Here is a 20,624-nt window from a genome sequence, read left to right on the forward strand (position 1 = left end):
GGGTTTTTTTCCTCCCCTCTTTTACATGTTCCTCCAGCATTACATGTTCCTCTAGTAATACAGTGTTAGCACTGCATCACTGGCCAACACCACCACAGTTGTTTTTTTGTCTCAGTAGCTGATGTTATGTGAGCCCTATAGATTTGTGACAAATGGGAGTAGACATTGAAGCAGTTCTGTGCATGCTCACCAAGGAAGGCAATATAAAATATAAAATGTTTTAAGGAGCTGGGTACTTACCCAGCTTACTAAGACTTACTAAGACTCAAACATCAGCAAGGTAAGTGAACATAGGGTAACTGGACATCTTCAACCATGAAGCTGTGACAGAGCATTTTCGCTGTTGAGACTACGCAGAGGATACACTGAAATCCAGGTCAGACATATCCTGCTGGGGGTGCCAGGTGACAAATGCCTAACTTGATCTTGAAGTGTACCAAGCCACCAAGAATGAATGATTCTAAGTCATGGGGACAAGTAACAATACACACTGATGTGAGCTGATAATATCCTATAAAATCTACAGCACTCCTCCCTTTATTTTGCAAAAATTAGGCATAAAGTACACAAATCTTTATAAAGGTCATCTTCTAAAAGTTACCTTGTAAACATACTTTATAAAGGCAATAGCAATGTGGTATACAGCTGATAAGAGGACACTGAGCAGATTTTAGTCAGCAAACCATTAAGAGAGATCAGCTAAATAAATCAGAGATAAATCAGAGACCAGCTCAGAGATGCTCTCAAGTATAAAGTGTTAATACAAATTAATACATTAATACAAATTTCTTAAGGCTTTTTCTCCTTAGTTGTATTTTCAGTCAAAAATATCTGCCCTTGTGCTAAGAGCAGGCACTGAAAGTCTGTTGTGTTTGACCGAATTCTGAAACCAGTCAATTCCAGGTTGCAGCAGCTGTCTCTGCCATGCAGTTCCCTCTCATTTAGTTGACAGGAAAGATGAGCCTCTTCCTCAGTGTGAAACTGGGCTGTGGCATCTGCTTCTTTGCGTCCCGCTCACAAGTTTTTCTGCTCACTTCTTGATTTACTGCTGTCAGGATGGTGAGAACATCTTCCCCTCTGCAAAGACATGAGTACAGTTTGTGTTAGGAAGTTAACACCAGCCAAGTAACATTCTTGCTATCTTGATATACACTAGTGCTAACGGCTCCTGTTTTTAATAGGTTTCAGAGTCATGCCCTAAGTTGCTTTGAACAGTTTGTATGATGCTGCTCTGTCCTACATCACTGTTTTCACTCTCAGCAAGCATTCCCACTGCATATCATCTAGCTCTGCATCTAAATCTGTCATCCAGAAGGAAAATTCAGGTGTTGAAAAAATAAGCTTATGGAAACATAGGTACCGAGGACAGCTGTACTCCAAGTGCTGGCACAGTGCCTGTATGTACCAGGTTCCCTCCCTGGGACTTCTGTAGGAGACATAATCCTGCAGGGTGGCCATGCCCAGGAGGAAGTCTGCCTCTGCAGGGATGCAGTCGAGTTGAAACCTTGCATCTCGCTCTACAGAAGAATCTTGCTCTCCAGAATCTGTTTCGATGGTCACACCTTCATGGAAAGCATCACCTTGGCAGGCCTGAATAAAAAAAACTTTTGGTTTTCCAGCAAGTGAGTTGCAATTCTGTGCAGTGAAAGAAGTTGTCAGTTCCCTGATAGGTACTTCCTGCCCATCAACACCATATATAATGCCTTTTTTACCATGAGACAGGATACAACAAACAAAACAGTCCTTGTCCTCATGGTCTGCACTCTGGAAGATGTTCACAGTCTCACGGATTTCATCTGCAGTCAGGTCTCTATATTCTTCTACTCTAAAATGAAGCTTGCTAAAGACATTCCTCAGAGCCGCTGGAAAGCAAAGAGAAGGGAAATTTGAGACATTTCATTATATGAAAGTTGGACTCTGCAACTGCAGATTGCATTTCTAGACATAATTGGTCATCTGCTGCATGACTACATCCACATAGCTACATTCCTGATCTGACAATACTCTAGCAGTCTAATCACTAATCATATCTCTACTGAGTTCCCTTAGGTTTCCTTGCATATTTGTGCATATTTTAGAATTAGTATGCATAAGGCTGATGCAAAGCTAGCCTATCTTGTAAAGTCCAGGCTCAGGGTGCTACTTATGGTTTCAGTCACCTCACTAAAACTGCAAAATGCAAGTGAATTGTTCAGTGTCAGACACTAAAAACTCAACGAGTTGATTAGGACTTGTCAGCACAGTAAACAGAGCCAACTGAGCCACTGTAACAAAAGTAATCCTAGAAAGGGAAGACTGAAATTCAGACCTTTAGAAAGAGAAACAAGATTTCTATTTTTAAAGATTCACAAACTCATCTTCAACATTCACTGTACCTGCATCCACGTCTGTCCCATTCCGATCCTTCATGTGTTTGTGTTCCAGCACTCCTTCCCTAGCTTTTGCAAAATTGTGATTATTCAGGATCAGGCACACTCCACAGGGTCGGCTGGTCATTTTGTAAGCTTCAAGCAGCTGAAAAGAAGGAGGAAGAGCGTAAGACCTTCACCAGGATTCTAAGTGCTCCTTAGCTGCTGTGAGTGGCAGACTAGGGTCCAGAGCCAGCTGGCCTCCTCTCCAGGCAGCTCTCCCTGAACAGCTTTGCTCCCAGGGCCTGGCAGTGTCCTGCCCCACTGCCTTCGGCAGTCTGTGCAGGACAGCACACTGCTGGACAACCAAAGTCAGGCTCAGCCCACACAAGGTGCTCTGTTCACTCATATCTCCGTGCCAAGCCAGCTGCCAACTGCCTAATTGATGTTATCATAAACTCAGCCTACCTTGCTACCCTTGCAGACATTTCTGAAGTACAACAATGCAGCAGCTGTGCCTGTGACACAGCTTCAGAATAAAGGATGCAGAGTTGCGCATTTTTCTTCTTCTAGACAGTGCTTTTAACAGTTGGTCTTAGAACAACTGTTCACTTCATGGAGGGGTGAGTTCTTCTAAGATAAACTTATAATGTTTCTAAGAAATAAATTAACTTACCTGGGAAGAGTCTTTAAAACTGCCAGGAGGACCAGGTGCTACAGATGACACCAGATGTCCCTCAGGGCATCCTGTGCCCCTCTGTTCCTCTGTGATGAGCATTTCTTCCTGGCCTGCAAAGCATTCATGATCAGTGCTGTACAATACCTACACATCACTTCAAGAATAACTGTGGGGAAGAGGCTCGTTTGTTCTGTTTTACCTAACAGGTTTAATCCATCTTCAATTCTGTTCCACAGGCTGATATTAATTTTTTCACAGACACTGTTCAGCATACTTAGGTTGTCTTTCGCCAGAAGGCCCTTCTTCTCCATCTCAGTGAGAATGTCAAGCATTGTCTGGGTAAACAAAAAGGCAGTTTGCTCTTAGGGCACCTCCATGCTGCCACTGGGAGTGAAGCTGCAGCATGTGCACCTAAAGCATTAATGCAGTGACAGCACATGTGACCCACAGAGTCAATCCAGCTAACTGCGAGCTCAGGTGAGAGCTCAGCTGAGCCAGTTAATCCTGGTTCAACAAAACCTACAAGTACTGTTAAGTACCAACATAATCTCAAAACATACTCATTTCCTTTCTGTAGCTCAGAGGTGCCACGATCTTATTAAGATCTAACCCAGGGCATCTAACAGTGGCCATACAGGAATGTAGCAATATTTTTAATGATTGCTTTCATTCAGCTTTCAGTGGCTATTGTGCACTCAACTGAAACAGAAGAATCACTGCAGTGACCATCTTAAGCACGGGTAAAAATGTTTTTCTGTCCTTTGGGTCTCCTTTTGCTTCAGGGCAATATCTACACCATCATGTGAGATGTAGAGATTGCTCTGAAGCAAAAGGGGACCCAACAAACAGAAATTCATTGGTGAATGGCAATGCATAGTGGTCACGACAAGAATTTACTAGAACAGCTCTCACAGTCTCCCCTCTAAGAAAAGAAAGAAAATCCTCAAACTTTTATTAGACAGAACAAAGTACCAAGGAGTCAGAACTGCAGGCTGGGATGGCATAAAAGCACTGGATCTTCTGCAAGACTACTTGTAAATTCTAATTCATTTGATTTAGCCTTGAGAAGAATCTGCTGCTTAGATCTGTATTTTCTGCATTAAAAAAATCATAAAGTAATATCCACGGTGGATCACTTTCTATATTTGATAATGACTGAAAAAAGAAGGAAAAAAAAAGTCTGTTGGGCAAGATAAGTAAATGTGCTTATCAATTTTTTGTTGGTTAAGGCCACTGAGTGCCCTGAGTCCCCTGTGTTGCTTGGATGTGATGGCCTCAGTGCCTGGCACTCCTGGCTGTGACTCTGCTGCAAAAGCTTGCTTGCGACACCAGCACAAACATGTCCCATATGTACCCAGGGGCACCCCTTTTGTGGCGTTTTCATCTTCAGAGTGACACCATAAAGAAGAGTAAAGCTCGTTCCCCCATAAGCAACCCAACTGCCTCTATGGATTATAGTAATAATTTTTAAAAAGTATTAGATACTTACAGTCTCACGGATTAGCTTGCTTTTTGGCAATTCGTTGGCCAAAAGTAACTTGAAAGACATCAGCTCATCTTCGGTAACATCTTCATACAGCTGAAAGAGCAAGTATCTAGAAAAAGAAGTGGAGGGCGTTCTTTGATCGTACTTCCAAGCACAACTTAACTCCGTACTATTGCACCGCTCCTCTTGTCTACTGTCCCCCCAGCACATATTCCCCTTTTTTCCCGTTTGAGATGGAGGACACAAGGCCCAGGACCGCCTGCAATCAAACCCTTCAGCCCGGCGTTGAGAGGAGGTGACGGCTGTCCCGGACAGAAGGAGGCGGGCAGCCGGGCCAGCCCAGCCCGGCGCCCTCACCCACCTGAAGGGCGGCACCCGCGCCGCGCCCGGCGCCCGCAGCTCCCTCTCCACCTGCTCCCGGCTGGAGCCCAGGTGGGCAACCAGGAGGTCGATCCGCCCAATGCGGTAGAGCAGCTCCCTGAGGAAGGCCAGGTTCCCCGGCTCCAGCTCGCCCTTCTCCTGCAGCACTTCGAACAAGTCGTGAGGGGTCCGGACGGCTTCCAGCCTCCTCCAGGGGACGTGGTCCCGGCAGAGGAACTTCAGCGCCGCCAGCTCGGCCCCGTCCAGCTCGTCGCTGACCGCCAGCAGCCGCCCCCGGGGCAGCTCCATGGCCGCGCCGCTGCCGCGCAGGACGGAGGGCGGAGCTCGACCCGGGGTGGTGCTTCCCGCTGGATTTAAACTTCCGGAGCGAAACATCCCGCAGTTCCTTGAGGAATGGTGTGTCTTGGGCCGTGCCGGTTCGCAATTCCGCCTGTTCTTGAGCCCATTCTTGAGGAAACCGAACCGGGTAGTGCGGATGCAAAGGTCTCTCTCTGCCCGGGCTTTTCCTGCAGTCGCCTCTCGATAGTTCCCAGGCCAAACCACTGCGATTTTAATACAAGGAGAAGGAGCTTTATAACACCACTGATTCGCCTTCCTCCTTGCGAGCCTTCTGGGCTGCTGTCAGAAAAGGCAGCTCCCTCCCTGCGGACGTTCGGCCCCGAACAGCCAACAGCTATGGAAAACAGCTCCCTTCGCACCCGTCCCGCATTTGCTCAGGACAGTTCCAAAACAGGAGCAGGCACTGCGCCGTGGAGAAGGGCCCTGGGATGCTGCACCGCCTCCACTTCACCTTCTGGTGCAGCACTATGGATAGATGGTATTTCACAACAGGAGGGGAGAGATTTTACCAGCTGGAATTTCATCCGTTTGAAAATGAACCGTAACACCTTAATGCTCACTTTGAGCCAGACAGCAACCCTCAGTACATCCATACTGTTCAATAAAGAACCAATGTTCTTGCTACGCACTGATTTGAAACCAGCATCCCTTTCCCAAAAATCTAGTAAAAAAAAACACTTTAACAATATATTAAACAGAAATCTCTACATTGTTATCCTAGAAGTGCCTTATCAATGTTCAAACCCCTGTGCAAGATATTTGGTTACTATATGCATGGCAAGTTGGGTCAAAGGTGGAAGGAATCCAAAAATCAAGGCACTTTTCAACAGGCCATAAGCTGACCTCTCCTCAAGACATGTTAGAACAAGATCTTCCTATCTTGTTCTAAGGACGTACGGATCCATCTTTGCACTCACCTGGACAAGTCAGGCCTGAACGCAAAGTGGCTACACATACAAAATTAACCTAGAAGACTTAGGCCAAGCTCAGGAGAAGTGTCCAGGATAACATTCCATGTATGGCTGGCATCCACAAGAGCCAGCCCATGTTTGTGGCCTGGGGAGTTCCAGTCGCTGACAATAACAGAACAGAGTGACAAGCAAAGACACACTTACAGAAAGGACACACAGGATGAATGAGCTCCCAAAGATTTCACTTACATTTTTTAGCACATTGCAAAGAAGTCATTGAAGATTACACATGACATTCTCTGTTCATCATTTGAAATATCTCTAGTTGAAAAGAGGCAGATTTGAATAATTTCTGAGAGAATATGCCCACATTTTTTAGGGATCAGAATAAAAAGGCTGAACACTCAACACTGCTGTTAAACTGAAAGAATAGGTAGCAAAATGTGAATGTCTGGGCAAGGACTCATGCCCCTGGACAGTGTTATTTCTTCTTTAGCTAACAGTCCTCTCCAATTCTTGTAAGTGTTTTCCTTTTCAAATAGCACCACTCTGATCTTGCCTGCTTTCAGTTCAAGTCTGCAGGACTTGAACTCATCCACTTTTCTTTCCTACCAGACTTCTGGCCCCACTTTCTGGTGGCAGTGCTTCTGCTGTCTGAAAACAAAATAGAATTAAGTGCTGGGCTTTTGGCTTGGTTTGGCTTCTCAGCCATGAGCCAGGAGAAAAGAAAAGGCAAAGTAAAAAGCAAAGCTGAGAACCTTCACAGAGAAAAAGTAATTGCCCCTCGCTGTTGTCTAGCTTCTACTAGAGAGAAAAAACAGTCAGGAAATTGCAGAACCAACTTCCTTCTTACCACTCAGCTCTGTGGGAGGAACACAAAACCGTGCAAATAACCCACCAGCCACACTTTGCTCAGAACTGCAAAACTCAAAGTGTGTTTTCTCCTTGCCTGATTGCTGCATGATCTACATATAAATTCACAGTATGGCTGTTCTGTGGTTCTTTAAAGGATTTTGATGGGGTTTTCTCTTCCTCCTAGTAGGTCTTCATCCACAAGTGATAATGGTGAACTATGGAGATAGCTGGATTTTAATAGGCAGAATAAAATACCAAATCAAATCAATTTAAATCACAGGGTGTGACTGATCAGCACCCTCTATAGCCCCCTCCCCCCCCCCCCCCCCCCCGTGAAGGACAGCTCAGAGGAGAAGGACAAAAAAACCCACACCATTTCAGGGAAGAACAGATAATAAAGGAAGTCCAATTTACCTCAACATCAGGATTGGAGAGTGACCTTAGTTTTAGAGGAGATATTTGCACCTGTGAATCATCAGGTACCCCAAGACAATTAACAAGGAATAATGTCTTCTTGAGCAAGCCAGACCACCATGGAGGGTGTGGATATGTGGCTCACTCCAACCCAACATAAAAGTACAAAACCTGGACAACTGATCAAATATTTAAACTTTGAAAAGAACAGTTGGCTTGAGCTGGCTTCCACCTATGTTCCACCATGACTGGGAATGTCCAGGGTCATGATGGATAGCACACCTATGTAGCTATCTTACCCTACCAAGCCAAAATCCTGTGTATCCCCAGAGATACCAAAGAATTAAATTTGATATCCAATTCCTTCTCATGTAAAATAGCTGAAAGAACTTGTTCTGAGTGTATTGAACTCTGACACAGAAATGCAAGAAACAAATGCTGTAGATGTAGTTTCACTTCTGGAGCAGCTGCCACCTTCCAGCAAGTTTCTCACAGAGGAAGCAGTTACTGAATGGCCCTACTGGCATCAGCTGCCATTATCACGACAGTCTTGAACTTATTCTTTCCTACCGTCTGTCCAGCTGCTGCCCCTTAGGGTGGCTGCCGACACTCCAACAAGAACAAAATTACTTTTGTGGGTTAACAGTGTTTGTCATGCTGACTGTCCCTCAGAAAGTTCTTCCAAGAGAGGAAAACGCCACAGACTGAGGTGATATAAAAACCAGGAGAATTTATTCTAACAGGAACACGATTACAGAACTTCCTTCCAGTATTCTACAGTCATTCAAGACACACTGTGCCCTGAGAGCTCTGAGAAATAGAGAAGTGAGAAGCTTTATTACTGAAAAACTTACATAGTTGCGCTGCTTATTCAAGTAAATGATTGACATAAACCAACCAAATATTTAGAAGAAAAGAACCAAACTAACATAATCATGGGGTTTTGGTCCTTCTGGAGCAGGATGTTATTTTCCATGACCATTTATAGCTTCCAAAGACATACAACGATTCACCTCTGGGTAAGGTAGTTACAGCCTTACACATGCTGCTTGGGAATGCATCCAACTTTCTGAATCTGTTCTTTTTTTGCATATTTTAGGGACTTAGACACAAATGGGACTACATTGACAATTCCAATGACTTTTACAGTACTAGTTGAAAGTCCTTTCTCACTCGAAACCCAGATTGAACATACTCCACTTCTTCTGCAGGACAAAAAGCCTGATGATCTGTAGTTTTCCACAGCCTTACCCGACCATTACAGATCCAGGTATTGGAAGACTGATTCAATGTGGAAGTTGGAAAATTTAGGTCCTATGCCTCCTTAAAGGGCTGGGACTACTACACAGATCCAGATAATTTCTTATGTAAATTCTCTTCCCTGTCAAAGCCCAGATGTCATTCCTAACTGAGTGTATTCTTGTCTGCTTTTCATTGTGGAACTTCAAAGATCAGTTTCTTCAGTAGTGTTGATGTTATCTTTGGCATCTGCTTAGATCCTTCTAATTCTCTTTTTGCCACTTCATTGTTCACTTCTGTCAGGATGGCTGCGAGATCCTCGCGCCTTGAACAGAAAGAAGAGACGTTACATTGAAACACACTGTACTTGCAACTCGGCCAAGAAGGTGATGTGTGTTTGCCCCAGTAAAGTGGTATCCCAGGGAAGGCTTGTATCTTCCTCACCCTAATGCCACTGAAATTGCACATTCCACTGAATAACCACAGAATTCAGTGTGTTTGGGGGAAATAAAAGCAACTCCCATGTAGCATTGCTCTGGTTACAGCCAGAAGAGAAGATGAAACAAGTCGCCAAGATGAAACAAACGTATAAATTCTCCACTCTTCTGGACGCCATATTTTCTAAATGAAGTTTATGAGGGGATGGGTGGGAGGCACAAGGAAAATTATGCCTGCACAACACTGGGGGGTTTTGTTTGTGTAATCACTCAACAAATTCACCTCTAGTCAGGTGTCATTGGAAGAAAAAAAAATTATCAGTCAAAAAAGGTTAAAAAACACACTTATACACACTTCTTTGTGTGTAACATTGCAGCGTTACAACCCTGGTTTTGTCACAGGAAAACCAGGGCACGTCACTTTGACTTATCTGTAGAAGACTAACAGTGCCCAATCTCAAAATAAATACTGTTCTCCACTGTCCTGAATGGGAAAAGCATTAATTGCACAAATGCAAACCAGTGTGTTTCAGCACAGCATGCTTAAGTATGCACATCTGCAATACTCTAAATGTACAAGAATTAGAAATAGTACTTACTGTGGGCAAAGCAACTCCATCTTCTCACAGAGGGATTGAATGTAAACACTGCCAGTCCTACGACTGCGGTAGGACAGGTAGTCCTCCACTGTGGCCATGCCAATCAGAATATCAGCCTTATCAGGAATGGAAGTCAAAGGACTAGCATCCACCTCAAGAGGTCCAGAACAGTCTGATTCTACTGCAACAGATGGATGACGTACAGAGCCTTGGCAAGCCTGGATAATAAACACCTTGGGTTTGCCAGCAAGAGAAGGACAATTAGTTCCAGTGAAGCAGGAGACTAAATCGTCAATATTTACGCATTCATCATCAACACCTTTTATTTTGTCTTTTTCACCATGGGAGAAAATGAAGCAAACAAAACAGTCCATATTTCTGTGATCTTTCTTGCTGTATTCTTTAATTGTCTCATATATTTTTTTTCCTTCTAGATCCATATACTCAACTGTCTCAAACTGAAGCCACTTAAAGACCCTCTTCACAGCCTCTGGGGGAAAAAATCAGAAGGAATTTATTAAACATACACAGTGACAGGGAAGATGCTGAAACATCAGTGTCTGTGTAGTAGATCAGATACTAGCAGAAGTGTTCAGATCCCACCAGTAAAATCACCTGACTGGCTCTTAGCCTGCCAAATCCTATTAGAAAAACCCAAATGCCTTATTTGCCTAATTTTTTTTTTTTTTTCTTTAACACAACTGGGTTAAGTATCATGCTGGCTAAAACAAAAACAGGTTTCAGATTGTATGTTGTATTGGCACAAATTAGTGAAGTTTATTGTGTTAAAGCAAGCTTTAACTATGCATTGCATAGTAGTCTCAGATGCCTAACAACACTTGGCAAGTTAAAGAAGTGCCACCTCTTTAGAATGACAAATTCTGCCACTCTTAAGTGAAGTAAGGTCCCTCATTCTGTGAGAATGGCTGATGCAGCAAGAGGGGAATCAAAGTAACTTGCTCACAAATGCTATGAAGACTTCTCAGCAAAGGGTGGCCTAATTGTTGTGTGGCAGAGAGGAAGTAGCTGGGAAGAAAACAGCTTGTAAATGGGCTGGATGGAGTTAAAATATCTGTGACATGTCCTTTCAGGAATCTGACTTTACTTTTTTACTCTTGTTTATCTTAAAAGTGATTGCAGAAAGACAGGCTTTAGGAAAGTTACAGAGCATTTATTTGAGCATTTAAGAGAATTTGAGGACTTAAAATATTTTTCTATGATAGCTAAGAACTGAAAACAATCAAGAATTGGAAAGGTGGAATAATAATCACTTTTTCTCTAGTTGTACATACAACCAATTAAGACAATGTCTTTTTCCTAGAACAAAAAGTAGATAATTCTTTAAGCCATCAGCTAAATGTTGAAAGTACATATTTCCAGTTGGTACCATGACTGTCACTCCTGTTCTGGAGGCCAAGGAGTACCATAGACATGATTCTTCTTCACAGCAAAGATTAGATAATTGTTTTCGAGAATTATCAGAGGAAAAAACCCAAACCAATAATTGGATTTAAAAAGTAAAGAAGTAAGATAAGAAGTAAAAAATACTTACCTCCATCTTGCAATGTTCCCTCTCTATTGTAACGTGGATTTCTAAAAATGTGGTTGTTAAGAATTAAGCAGTAACCATGGGGGTTATTTTTCATCTTATATATTTTCCCATGCTGCAGAAACAAAACAAACAACAACAACAACAACAAAAAAGCAGGTAGGAAAGCAGAGCCAAGCATTCAAAAGAGAAATACACTATATACAGATTTCTGGTCCATCATTATCTAAGTACAAAATGAAATCACAAAGGCCAAGAAACAAGAAAGAAAAGCCCAAGGATACAATTTAGCTACAGAGGAGAGAAATTTACATTGTCTGCCTGAACCCCTCCTCCTCTCTCTCTTTGGTCAGGATATGACTTTGACATGGGGGAAAGGATCCAGAAACACAAATTTTCATATGCATAGGAAAAGTTCCTGCACCCCACCATTTCCTCTGAGGGTCCTTTTGCAATTCCAGTGAGGTAGGGGGGTTCTGCTATTCTCTTCACATCTATCCAGGAGTATCCTGGCCAGGATTTTAATGTCCCAGTCTCCATTATCATTAAGATTGGTTTCTTCACTCAACTGTTTGTTCATATCTTGCTTAAAGGGTTGCTGACAACCAGGTCCCCACAAAGAAGGCTCGGTCTTGTTTGGAAAATAGGAATTGTTCCAAGGCCTACCCCTCCATCCTGGCTGTTCCACCTGCTTAGTGTTATGAATTTATGCTCCCTCTCCCAGGAGATGGATAAATACTTTAAAGGTACTCTTGAGGTATTTCTCACCTGTTTTTCTGCCTCCCCCTCTGCTCCTTGTTCCTCTGGATACACAGACACAGACACAGGATAGCGGACTTCTTCCCTGGAATAATTTTCTAAGAAGGAGAACATAAAGAAACATTTTAAAACCACAAGGATAAATCTTCCACTGTGCATATTTCAACACTCAAAAAGCCAGAACAAGGAGTGAGGTGGAGCGGGTTTTCACACCAGTGAGACACCAGCATTTTGGAGAGCTGGGCCAAGCTTGGCTCCAGTTTCAGACTACTGGTTGTTACAGAAGCCATGCAGGGCTGTGCTCCACTGCTTCTCTGCTCCTCTGTTCTTTTACTGGTAGCAAGATACAGATAATAAAAGGTTGAATGTGAGTAGTCCTCCCAGGCAAGCCATTCACCAGCCTCTCAGCTGTGGGATATATAAGTGAAAGAGGAGACCCATTTTTGTACAATAGCACAAAATGCTGGTCCATTTACTTCTGAGGCTACTGTTCCCTCTCCAGAGAACTTTACTGAGTGAGTGGATGCAAGGATGCAAAATACCAGCATAATGAAAAATCTCCTCAGAGCACTTCTTTGAATACAACTTCCTGAAAAAATGTTAAGACATTTTCAAATCCATTACTCTAATCAAGGAAACAAAATCACAGTACTCATTTTACAAGTTACAAAAACATGTTTAAGTTAAATTTAATTGTCAGGGCTCTACATAACATGTTTTTTTTTCTCTACTTATCAAGAGGACAGAATAATAACAATACTACTAGAAAGCCATTCCCCAACACGGGACTTGCTTGGCAATAGCCTACCTCGGCAATTATCTTCTGCTCTTTTAGAGACACAGCAGAGGACAGCAGCACAAAGACATGCAGGGAGAACTGTTTGGTAGCTCTGCAGGGTACTGCATGGACTGCTTAAATGTATCTGAGGAAACTCACGACCTCAGTTGTTCAGAAGAAAGTTGCTATTGACTGAAACATCCTGTTTTCCAAAGGAGCACCCAGCTGTGGTGCCAGAAAGCACCACCTCAGCTGCAACAGCCAGGATATACTGAAGTCCTTGAAATTTCCCATCTGGTTACAGAAAGTAACACTTTATCCATGTGACTCGTTTTCAAGGACTTCCCTTTGACTAAGAGCAAAGAGCCTGGCTAACAGAAGGTAGTGCTGACAATCTCCCAGCACAGGTTTCCCTAAGTCACCTGTCCTTTCCTGTCTCTTGCAGTGACTTGGAAGTTTTGCTGGTCCAAAACCAGCACTGCACTTTTCCTGAACAGAGAAATTGCATTTAAGGCAAAGAGAAGGCAGAAGAAGGGCATTTACAAGGGACAGAACATACTTCAAGGATAGATACAAGAATCCATGATGGGATAATGAAGCAGCAAACTTCAGAAATCAGAGTTCTCCAGAGCTGTTCTGCCTGTCCTAGGGTACCACAAAGTCTCTACCTTACCACTGGACTTCTAAGCTGCCAAGGATGGAGCCATAAAACCCATAAAAGACCCTAGATCTGTTCTTAAACAGCTTAAATAAATTTACCTTTTTTTCCTTCTTCATAGGCATCAATTTTTTTCTTTATGTCAGCTCTAAATCTCTGTAATATATCTTTCAGCACTGTCAGGTTATCTTCTTTAATTATCCCATTTATTTCCATTTCCAGAAAGACCTGCAACATTGACTGGTAAAACAAAAACACATAACCCAAACTCATCTAGTGACCTTTGATAACCACAGTATCAGGCAGCTCTGCAACAGGGCAGAAGACAACGTCCTCATTCTCAGAAACTGACAGCTAAAGACCTATTGCTTTTTCCTCCAAAACTCGTTAAGCAAGGGTCAAGATGCAATGCAACTGAATAAACCCATTGTCACTAAGGTTAAAGGAGGACAATTAGAAATTGCCTGTAACTAGGCTATCCTGCTTTGTTTCAGGAGTACAAAGCACTGATGATGATAACATCCTGTTGTGCCTTTGTGTTCTGATGGAGTGCTGCTAAGTCCTTCAGCTATGCTATTTTCCATTTTTTATCACAGAAAAGCTGTTCAGCACTTATTTTGTTTATTAAAGCTCTATTGTCCACCAAGTTGGAGGTAAATCTGCTAATTTTCCTCTACGTGCCACAATACAAATAGGACTTTTAAGGAAGGTTCTTAATAATACCAATAATTTTTATAACATAGCTCATTACAAATATTAAACTAGCTCACCCAATCTCTTAATACTTTTGCGGGAAAGTTAACAATGTGTTGCTACTCCACATTATAATAAAGAAGAAAATTTACCCATTGACACAAAAAAAATTGTGGTTCAACTCACATTAGAACTTGATTTTCTGTCTCCAAAACATTGTTTTTCCTTTAGCAAACATCACTCTTCTTAGGTATAGCACATGTCTTATAAAGACATTTGTCTTATAAATGCCAAGCAAAGATTAAAGGAAGAGCCTGATGGATTTTACAAGAAGGTAAGATTAAAGAGACAGGTGGTGGAAAGAAAATAGAATCAGGAGAGCAAAAAAGGCAAAGATACAATGCAAAAAATAAGGATCCATTCTTTCACACGCAGCTATTAGCTAACATCATAATTCTTTCAAACCAGATTTTCATGAGAGCAGACTGCTTTCTCTTTCCTCCCTTCTTACAAGAACTAGAGGACTCTGAACTATCCTTGCAAAAAACTTCTCAAGACCATTTTTCATACAGCATTTTCCTGGAGCTTGGTCTTTGGTAGTTGTTTTTGGAGCAGGAACTTCACACTTCTGACATCTTCTGAAGTCAAGTCCTCTGCAATTCCATACAGCAGTTGCCTGACAATAAACAATAGAGAGACCTTCAAGAAAGAAGTGAACACCACAATTAAACATTTGAACTGCAAAATGTAAAACTCACAATGGCACGAATTCATGTGTAATGAACACAGTTATGCTGGGATATTCACAAGACAACAGTGCAGACAGAAAAGGCAGCTGACACTGAACTGTTGCATTCTGCATGCTGCCGTGTTTACCTGTAAGCTGACACCTGTGCCCTGCCCAGGACCTGCAGCTCTCTCTCCATCTCCTCGCGGCTGGAGCCCAGGTGGGCAGTCAGGAGGTCGATCCGATGGATCCGGTAGAGCAGCTCCTTCAGGAAGAACAGATTCCCTGCCCCGATCATGTCTTTCTCCTGCAGCACTTCAAGGAAGGCCTTGGGTTCATGGATGGCTTCCAGCTTCCTTCTGGGGACATGGTCCAGGCTGAGGAATTTAAGAGCTGCCAGTTCGTCTGTCACCAAAGCCTCAGAAATTTCAAAAAGCAGTTTGTGGAATTCTGTACTCATTTCACATCAGGATTTGGATCTAAACACAAGCAGCAGTTGATTTCATTTGTCAGTAAGACTAGTGCAACAACACGATTTATGTAAGAGGTATCACATCATGAAGAACAGCCCAAAATAAATGCATGCAATCACAAGTATTTCAATAGAGAGAGGCTGTCTTGCTATCGTAGCTTTGATGCTTAGCTCCTTCAGTTCTCTGGACTTAACAAAGGATATTGAAACCTCTGTACTAAGTGACATTAGCAGAGAAAGTCATAGATAATTCTTGCTTCTTATGGTGTGTCTAGACAGTGGGAAGTACCAATGTACAGGATGTACAATCCTGGCAGGCTGCTGCTGGTTTTCTTTGGGTTTGGGGTTTTTTTTTAAGTTTGATACCATTTGGGAGAAACAGCCACTTGCCAGTCTGGAATAGAAACTGTGTAATAAATGAGACTGCAAAATTTTACACCCTAACAGGACTAAGAGTCCACATTAGTATAGCTACTTTAAGCTATCTGGCTTCTCTGTCCTTTTTATACTGCTTCTGGCCAGCATACCCAAAGCACCTCTTCCTGTTTTGGTTTATCTGCATCAAGTAAAACTCAGTTCCCAGCTCTCAATTAATTTATAATATTAAAAGCAAATACAGATCATGTAAACCCTTTTTAAAAGGCCAGAATAATTCTCATCAAGCTATCTGTTTCACTGAGCAGGGAATCCTCCCTTCTCCTCCAAGTTCTCCATCAGCTTTAGAAATATTAAATTAGGCTTATGGATTCAACTTTTGAGCACAAAAGGAAGTTAGAAAATACCAAGCCTTCCAGCTATCCCCCCGACACTTAAGGGACCTGCCTCCACTGATGAGACAACCCATGGGCATGTTGGTGTCTGTTATAAACTCTTGTCAAGCTGAACAAAGACACTGGACATGTGTCAGGAGCTCTCATTGCTTGATTGTACCATCTTCTTAACTGCGGCAACCAGCCCAATATTTAAACTCAAAAGGTATTGGCTAACCTGCCCTTAAATTTATACAATACACTCCCCACAAGAGGGGAGGCTAACAAGCCCTTAATTTTGCATAATACACTTTACAACTCCCACAACAAACTCCTCAAAAGGTGCTGGCTCCCGAGCCACAAAAATCTCCACAAGCTCCTCCCTCCCACAACAAACTTCAGAATGGAATATGGGGTAAAATATTATAGCTCTGCAAGCCAAGAAAGAGAAGACAGCAAATAATATCCCCAGTGTTAGATTCTGTGATGATGCTGCCACATGTTTTGTCTGGAGATGGAGAGAGAACAGAGAGGGCATGAAGAGGGGAGGGGGTGTCCTTGTCCTTGTCCTTGTCCTGCTGGACTGGGTGCCCAGTCCTTGTCCTGCTGGAGTTAACCTGGTGCATGCCCATTATCTAAATTAGACTTGTGCATTTTGTTCACGTGTGCACTGCCAGCCTTTCCTCAGGAAGTGAGCTGGGCTGGGGGATGGAGCACGAGTCTCAGGGTGGAGCAGAGAGTTGGCTCAGCCCCACTGCCTCAGGACCTTCTCCCCGATCACACCTCTCCTGTGGCAATGCTCAGAATGTTTGAGACAAATCAGCCTACAGCTGGCACTTAAAGGACCTGTCTGCACTTGCTTCTACTAAGAGACCCATTTGCCATTTTACTTTCTCTGCCCTAGGTGTCAGACACCTTGGAATCTCTGAAGAGAAACTATATCAATGCATTCAGAACAGGTCTCTTGTCTTATAGACACTGGCAGTGGGAGACAGAAAAGTTGACAATGACAAAAGAAAATTTCCTACTCCTACACTTCTGGAATACTGGAATCCATTTTACTTATTGCTACTGCAAATGTTTCAATAACAGTACTCCAAGGTAGCCCAGCTGGAAACTGGAAATAATAACTGGAAATAATAATTAGCAGACAGTTGTATTCTGCTGTCCTCCCAGGACCACTCTACAGCAAAGGAGCTTTTTGTGGCACGCCCTTGGTCAGCATTGTGTAGGTTAGCAAGAGTGAATGTACAACTGAATCTAGTAAATGTACAACTGAATCTTAAACCTTTGCATTTCAAGTAAACTGATAAACAGTGAAACATGTGACACAGCACATACAATTTGTGTTCTGCCCCAAAATACTGTTTTCTTTAGATCCATTCAAACCAAACTTTTGAACAGGCAAGAATCCATATCCTTCAGCCCATATAAACCAGTAGTATCTGAATGTGCTTAACCTCACAATTCAGTGATTACCTGACTTTATATTTCTATAACCACACCAGAAAGAATAATATTTTCTTGGTAGGTAGCTATGAAATTATCTTCTTTCTCACATAAATCATGCATTTAATTTAAGATACAAGAGATATTGCTTATAGAAGTAAATCTTTCTTGTAAAGAGAATTTTCATTTTATTTCTCAAAGGCTGTAAGTTTCAAACCCATGAAATCATTGCAGTTAGAAGAGATGTGCCACCTATATGTTACATTTAAACTTGTCTGTAATTACAGGGATGCACAATTAAAACAATATTTAAGTGACACTGTCTTTTTCTCCCAGTTCGCTAACTTAAAGGCACAATTGATACCAGTAAAAATAATATTAATTGTAGTAGTAATTTTAAATCACTTACATGGGAGAACAACTCTGAAGAAAGTGAGACAGCCAGTCTCTAAAGTTCCAGGAAGAGTCTGCTTTTTTACAATACGGTATTGTCACATGACTTCCAAGAAATATGTTACAATGGAATAAAATTCTAATACAGCAGGAGATCCCTACTTCAGCTACTTCCATTTTCAGAGAACTGATTATTACAGAACTTGTGAGAAAAAAATGGTAAACAAGCCGTGAAGTAATCAGGTTTTGCTCTTGTTTTACAGCAACAACTAAGCAGCATACCTAGTGCTTTCTAGCACAGAGCACAGCTCAGCACATTTGCTTTCATACACAAATTCTAATTAAAAAACAGTGAGAGATATTTTCATTTAAAATATCTCAGTCCCACTGCCCTGCCATGTCACCAGATCTGCCATGACTTACCCCCTTTCTCTGAAGTCCCTCTCCAACTCATTCCAGTTTATTTTTAACAGGAAGATATTTTTTTGATTTAGAAAAACAACAACTATTAGCACCAAATTCAGTAGCGGCACTCAGTAAATGCAGGGAAATCAACAACTAAACATTCTTTTTAAATTATTTATGTAATATACTTCCCCATTTAGAGGAGAATTTGAACAAAATTAACTTCTTACATCTTTGCTCTCTTCAAAGTAAAAAATTTAGCCTTCAATGAAAAGGTTCCCAGCATGCAAGTCGCTGGAATCTTCCACGAAGCAGGAAATAAAACAGCACTCAGTATGGCTACCAGCTCTCAGGAGACATTCAAGGCAGCATGATGAAGAGAGTTAGGAGTGCTGAAATTTGTTAAAATTTTGCAATGAAAACAATTGTTCATGGATTTCAACCTATCTATCTTTACAAACTCAAAACTATACCGTACCCGTTGATAGAATGAGGCATATAAATTCCTTCCAAAAGGCACACTCCAGTGAAAGATCAGAAAACTTTGTTTCACTGGCAGGAACTGCACCATCATCCAAAGGCTGGGAACAGCACAGAGGAACACCACAAGCACTCTTTCATTTTCAGGTCCAAAATGTTTGTCTCCATGTCATTCCAAGTCTCAGCATCTCTTTCCCTCCATAATTTCTTCTGTGTCTTACCTGAACCAAGACTTCAGTTGCAGTCTGAAAGAGCCACCGTGCCGTGATATGCACTATGACAAATAGATAATGGCTTCTCCTCTCAATCAGCAGCTGGAAGGTCCACCCCTTTTGGTTCTATTAGTTTCACTTTTGATTTCTTCCTCTCGCCCTTCCTGGAAAAGTTACTGTCCTTTTATTAAAGACAGTTTGTCCTTTCCCCTCCGCTCCCCTGCACTCTGGTTTCCTCCAGAACCGTCTCAGTGACCCAATATTTTCCTTGTACAGCCTGCCAAAACTTCATCTCCCTGGAAAGGGTGATCTTGAGGCAGGAAAACTGCTGCAGCTTCTTGCCTGCTCAGCAACTGTAACAAGGCGGGACACACAGCTCCTGCACGGAAATGACACAAGGGACAGGATACCAGGAAACTTAATTACCACTTGAAGATCATGATCTTGCCAAGACAGCAACTTCCCTAGAAGACTTTTTACACTAGTTCCACTTAAATCTGTCTATGCAGGGGCTGCACAAGACACAACCCTTCCTTAATTCTGTAGGTGGAGAGTGCACACGTGCATGAGTCTGTATGCTACCAGTAAGCCCCACGAGCAACCAACCACATTTGTTTGTTTGCGTTTGTGACCAGTTTCTTTCTGGCACAGCTCTGTATCACTGGAGTTACAGGAAAGGTGTACAGTGTGGACAGCAGGGACTGATGAATACCTGAGTTGTACAAAACTGACCCACTCTCCCCAAGAGTTGCAAACTTCCATCTCACAACACCCTGCAGGAGATCACTCAGAAATGCCCAAGTGGCTGGATGGCAGCTCCAGTTCCAGCCTGTCCTGCCTTTGGGCTGGTGCTGACAAGTACCACTGCATGCACCCAGGTATTACACTCTGAAGCCACACAAACACAGCCCTCAACACACAGAAGTGAAATACACTAAATAGTCCAAATCGGGGTAGTGTAAACTGTTTACACAAACTTCTCATGAACAAGGCAGACTTTACCAGTCTTTCACACTTCACAAGGGTGGATCCCTCCCCCCACGGAACGCAAGGCTCAGTAAGCTCAGACTCTTCTGATTGCCTTTACTTATCTATGATTTCACTGGAGATTACCCAGACAGAAGTCTCTACAGAAAAAGCAAGAGAACATGATGGCATTCCCTGTCTACCAAACTAAAAATGAAAACAAGATCCAACAAAACAAAGTCAATGGTTACTCCAGACTGATAAAAATTTGTTTCCTAAACATACAAAATGAGTGCATCAAGTCTGAACAGTAACTGCAAGCCAGAAACCTCACAATTCCATCACAGTGTTATATTTTCCCCTAAAGAATGAAACATTTTTCTTATCTGTGGCATAAATGTGACTTCTTCATTATCATAAAGGGACCATCATGTTTTGGAAAACTGGCTGCATTTCAATGTTCTGTGTGATGCAAAACTCCCCTCCTAAAAATAGTGCAAGCTAGAAATGGCACCCAATAGCACTAGACAGTACTCTTTCCTATCTTATCTTTAAAGTATTGCTATCAATTAGTATTTTGATGAAATTTCACTTCAGCTTAAACCGTAAAGAAGTTAAAACCTCATTGATTCATGAAGCCAAACAA

The 20,624-nt window shown here is 42.3% G+C and overlaps 2 protein-coding genes across 7 annotated transcripts; both read right to left on the minus strand.

The window, feature by feature from the left end:
- Positions 1 to 509: 509 nt before the first annotated feature.
- Positions 510 to 5,200, minus strand: LOC121356691 (caspase-8-like). The gene is made up of 7 exons (XM_041473382.1): positions 4,875 to 5,200; positions 4,517 to 4,622; positions 3,227 to 3,362; positions 3,025 to 3,137; positions 2,376 to 2,514; positions 1,361 to 1,862; positions 510 to 1,077 (listed from the first exon to the last, which is right to left on the minus strand). The coding sequence occupies exons 1-7, from the start codon at positions 5,180 to 5,182 to the stop codon at positions 942 to 944; spliced, it is 1,440 nt and encodes a 479-aa protein (XP_041329316.1). The 5' UTR covers positions 5,183 to 5,200; the 3' UTR covers positions 510 to 941.
- A 2,940-nt stretch (positions 5,201 to 8,140) lies between these two features.
- On the minus strand, positions 8,141 to 20,506 carry LOC121356474 (caspase-8-like). 6 transcript variants are annotated; one of them, XM_041472939.1, is made up of 9 exons: positions 18,799 to 18,890; positions 18,551 to 18,712; positions 15,002 to 15,331; positions 14,696 to 14,801; positions 13,534 to 13,672; positions 12,006 to 12,094; positions 11,241 to 11,352; positions 9,689 to 10,178; positions 8,141 to 8,977 (listed from the first exon to the last, which is right to left on the minus strand). In XM_041472939.1, exons 3-9 carry the CDS (start codon positions 15,310 to 15,312, stop codon positions 8,845 to 8,847), a joined length of 1,380 nt encoding a protein of 459 aa, XP_041328873.1. In that variant the 5' UTR covers positions 15,313 to 15,331; positions 18,551 to 18,712; positions 18,799 to 18,890; the 3' UTR covers positions 8,141 to 8,844. The 6 variants fall into 6 exon arrangements, with proteins under 6 accessions (XP_041328873.1, XP_041328875.1, XP_041328870.1 ...); XM_041472941.1 differs by lacking the exons at positions 18,551 to 18,712; positions 18,799 to 18,890 and adding an exon at positions 19,022 to 20,506 and having other exon boundaries at positions 15,002 to 15,229; XM_041472936.1 differs by lacking the exons at positions 18,551 to 18,712; positions 18,799 to 18,890 and adding an exon at positions 19,022 to 20,506.
- Between the last annotated feature and the right edge of the window lie 118 nt (positions 20,507 to 20,624).

Source organism: Pyrgilauda ruficollis, unplaced genomic scaffold (assembly GCF_017590135.1).
Source record: "Pyrgilauda ruficollis isolate IOZ18807 unplaced genomic scaffold, ASM1759013v1 scaffold3, whole genome shotgun sequence".
NCBI lineage: Eukaryota > Metazoa > Chordata > Aves > Passeriformes > Passeridae > Pyrgilauda > Pyrgilauda ruficollis.

Coding starts and splice junctions, on each gene's coding strand:
- LOC121356691 (XM_041473382.1), bottom strand. CDS start 5,182: ATGGAGCTGCCCCGGGGGCGGCTGCTGGCGGTCAGCGACGAGCTGGAC. Junction 3,138..3,226: donor AGATGGATTAAACCTGTTAG/GTAAAACAGAAC, acceptor AATGCTTTGCAG/GCCAGGAAGAAATGCTCATC. Junction 1,078..1,360: donor TTGGAGTACAGCTGTCCTCG/GTACCTATGTTT, acceptor ATGTCTTTGCAG/AGGGGAAGATGTTCTCACCA.
- LOC121356474 (XM_041472936.1), bottom strand. CDS start 15,312: ATGAGTACAGAATTCCACAAACTGCTTTTTGAAATTTCTGAGGCTTTG. Junction 14,802..15,001: donor GCACAGGTGTCAGCTTACAG/GTAAACACGGCA, acceptor GTTTATTGTCAG/GCAACTGCTGTATGGAATTG. Junction 13,673..14,695: donor CCAAGCTCCAGGAAAATGCT/GTATGAAAAATG, acceptor TTGTTTTACCAG/TCAATGTTGCAGGTCTTTCT.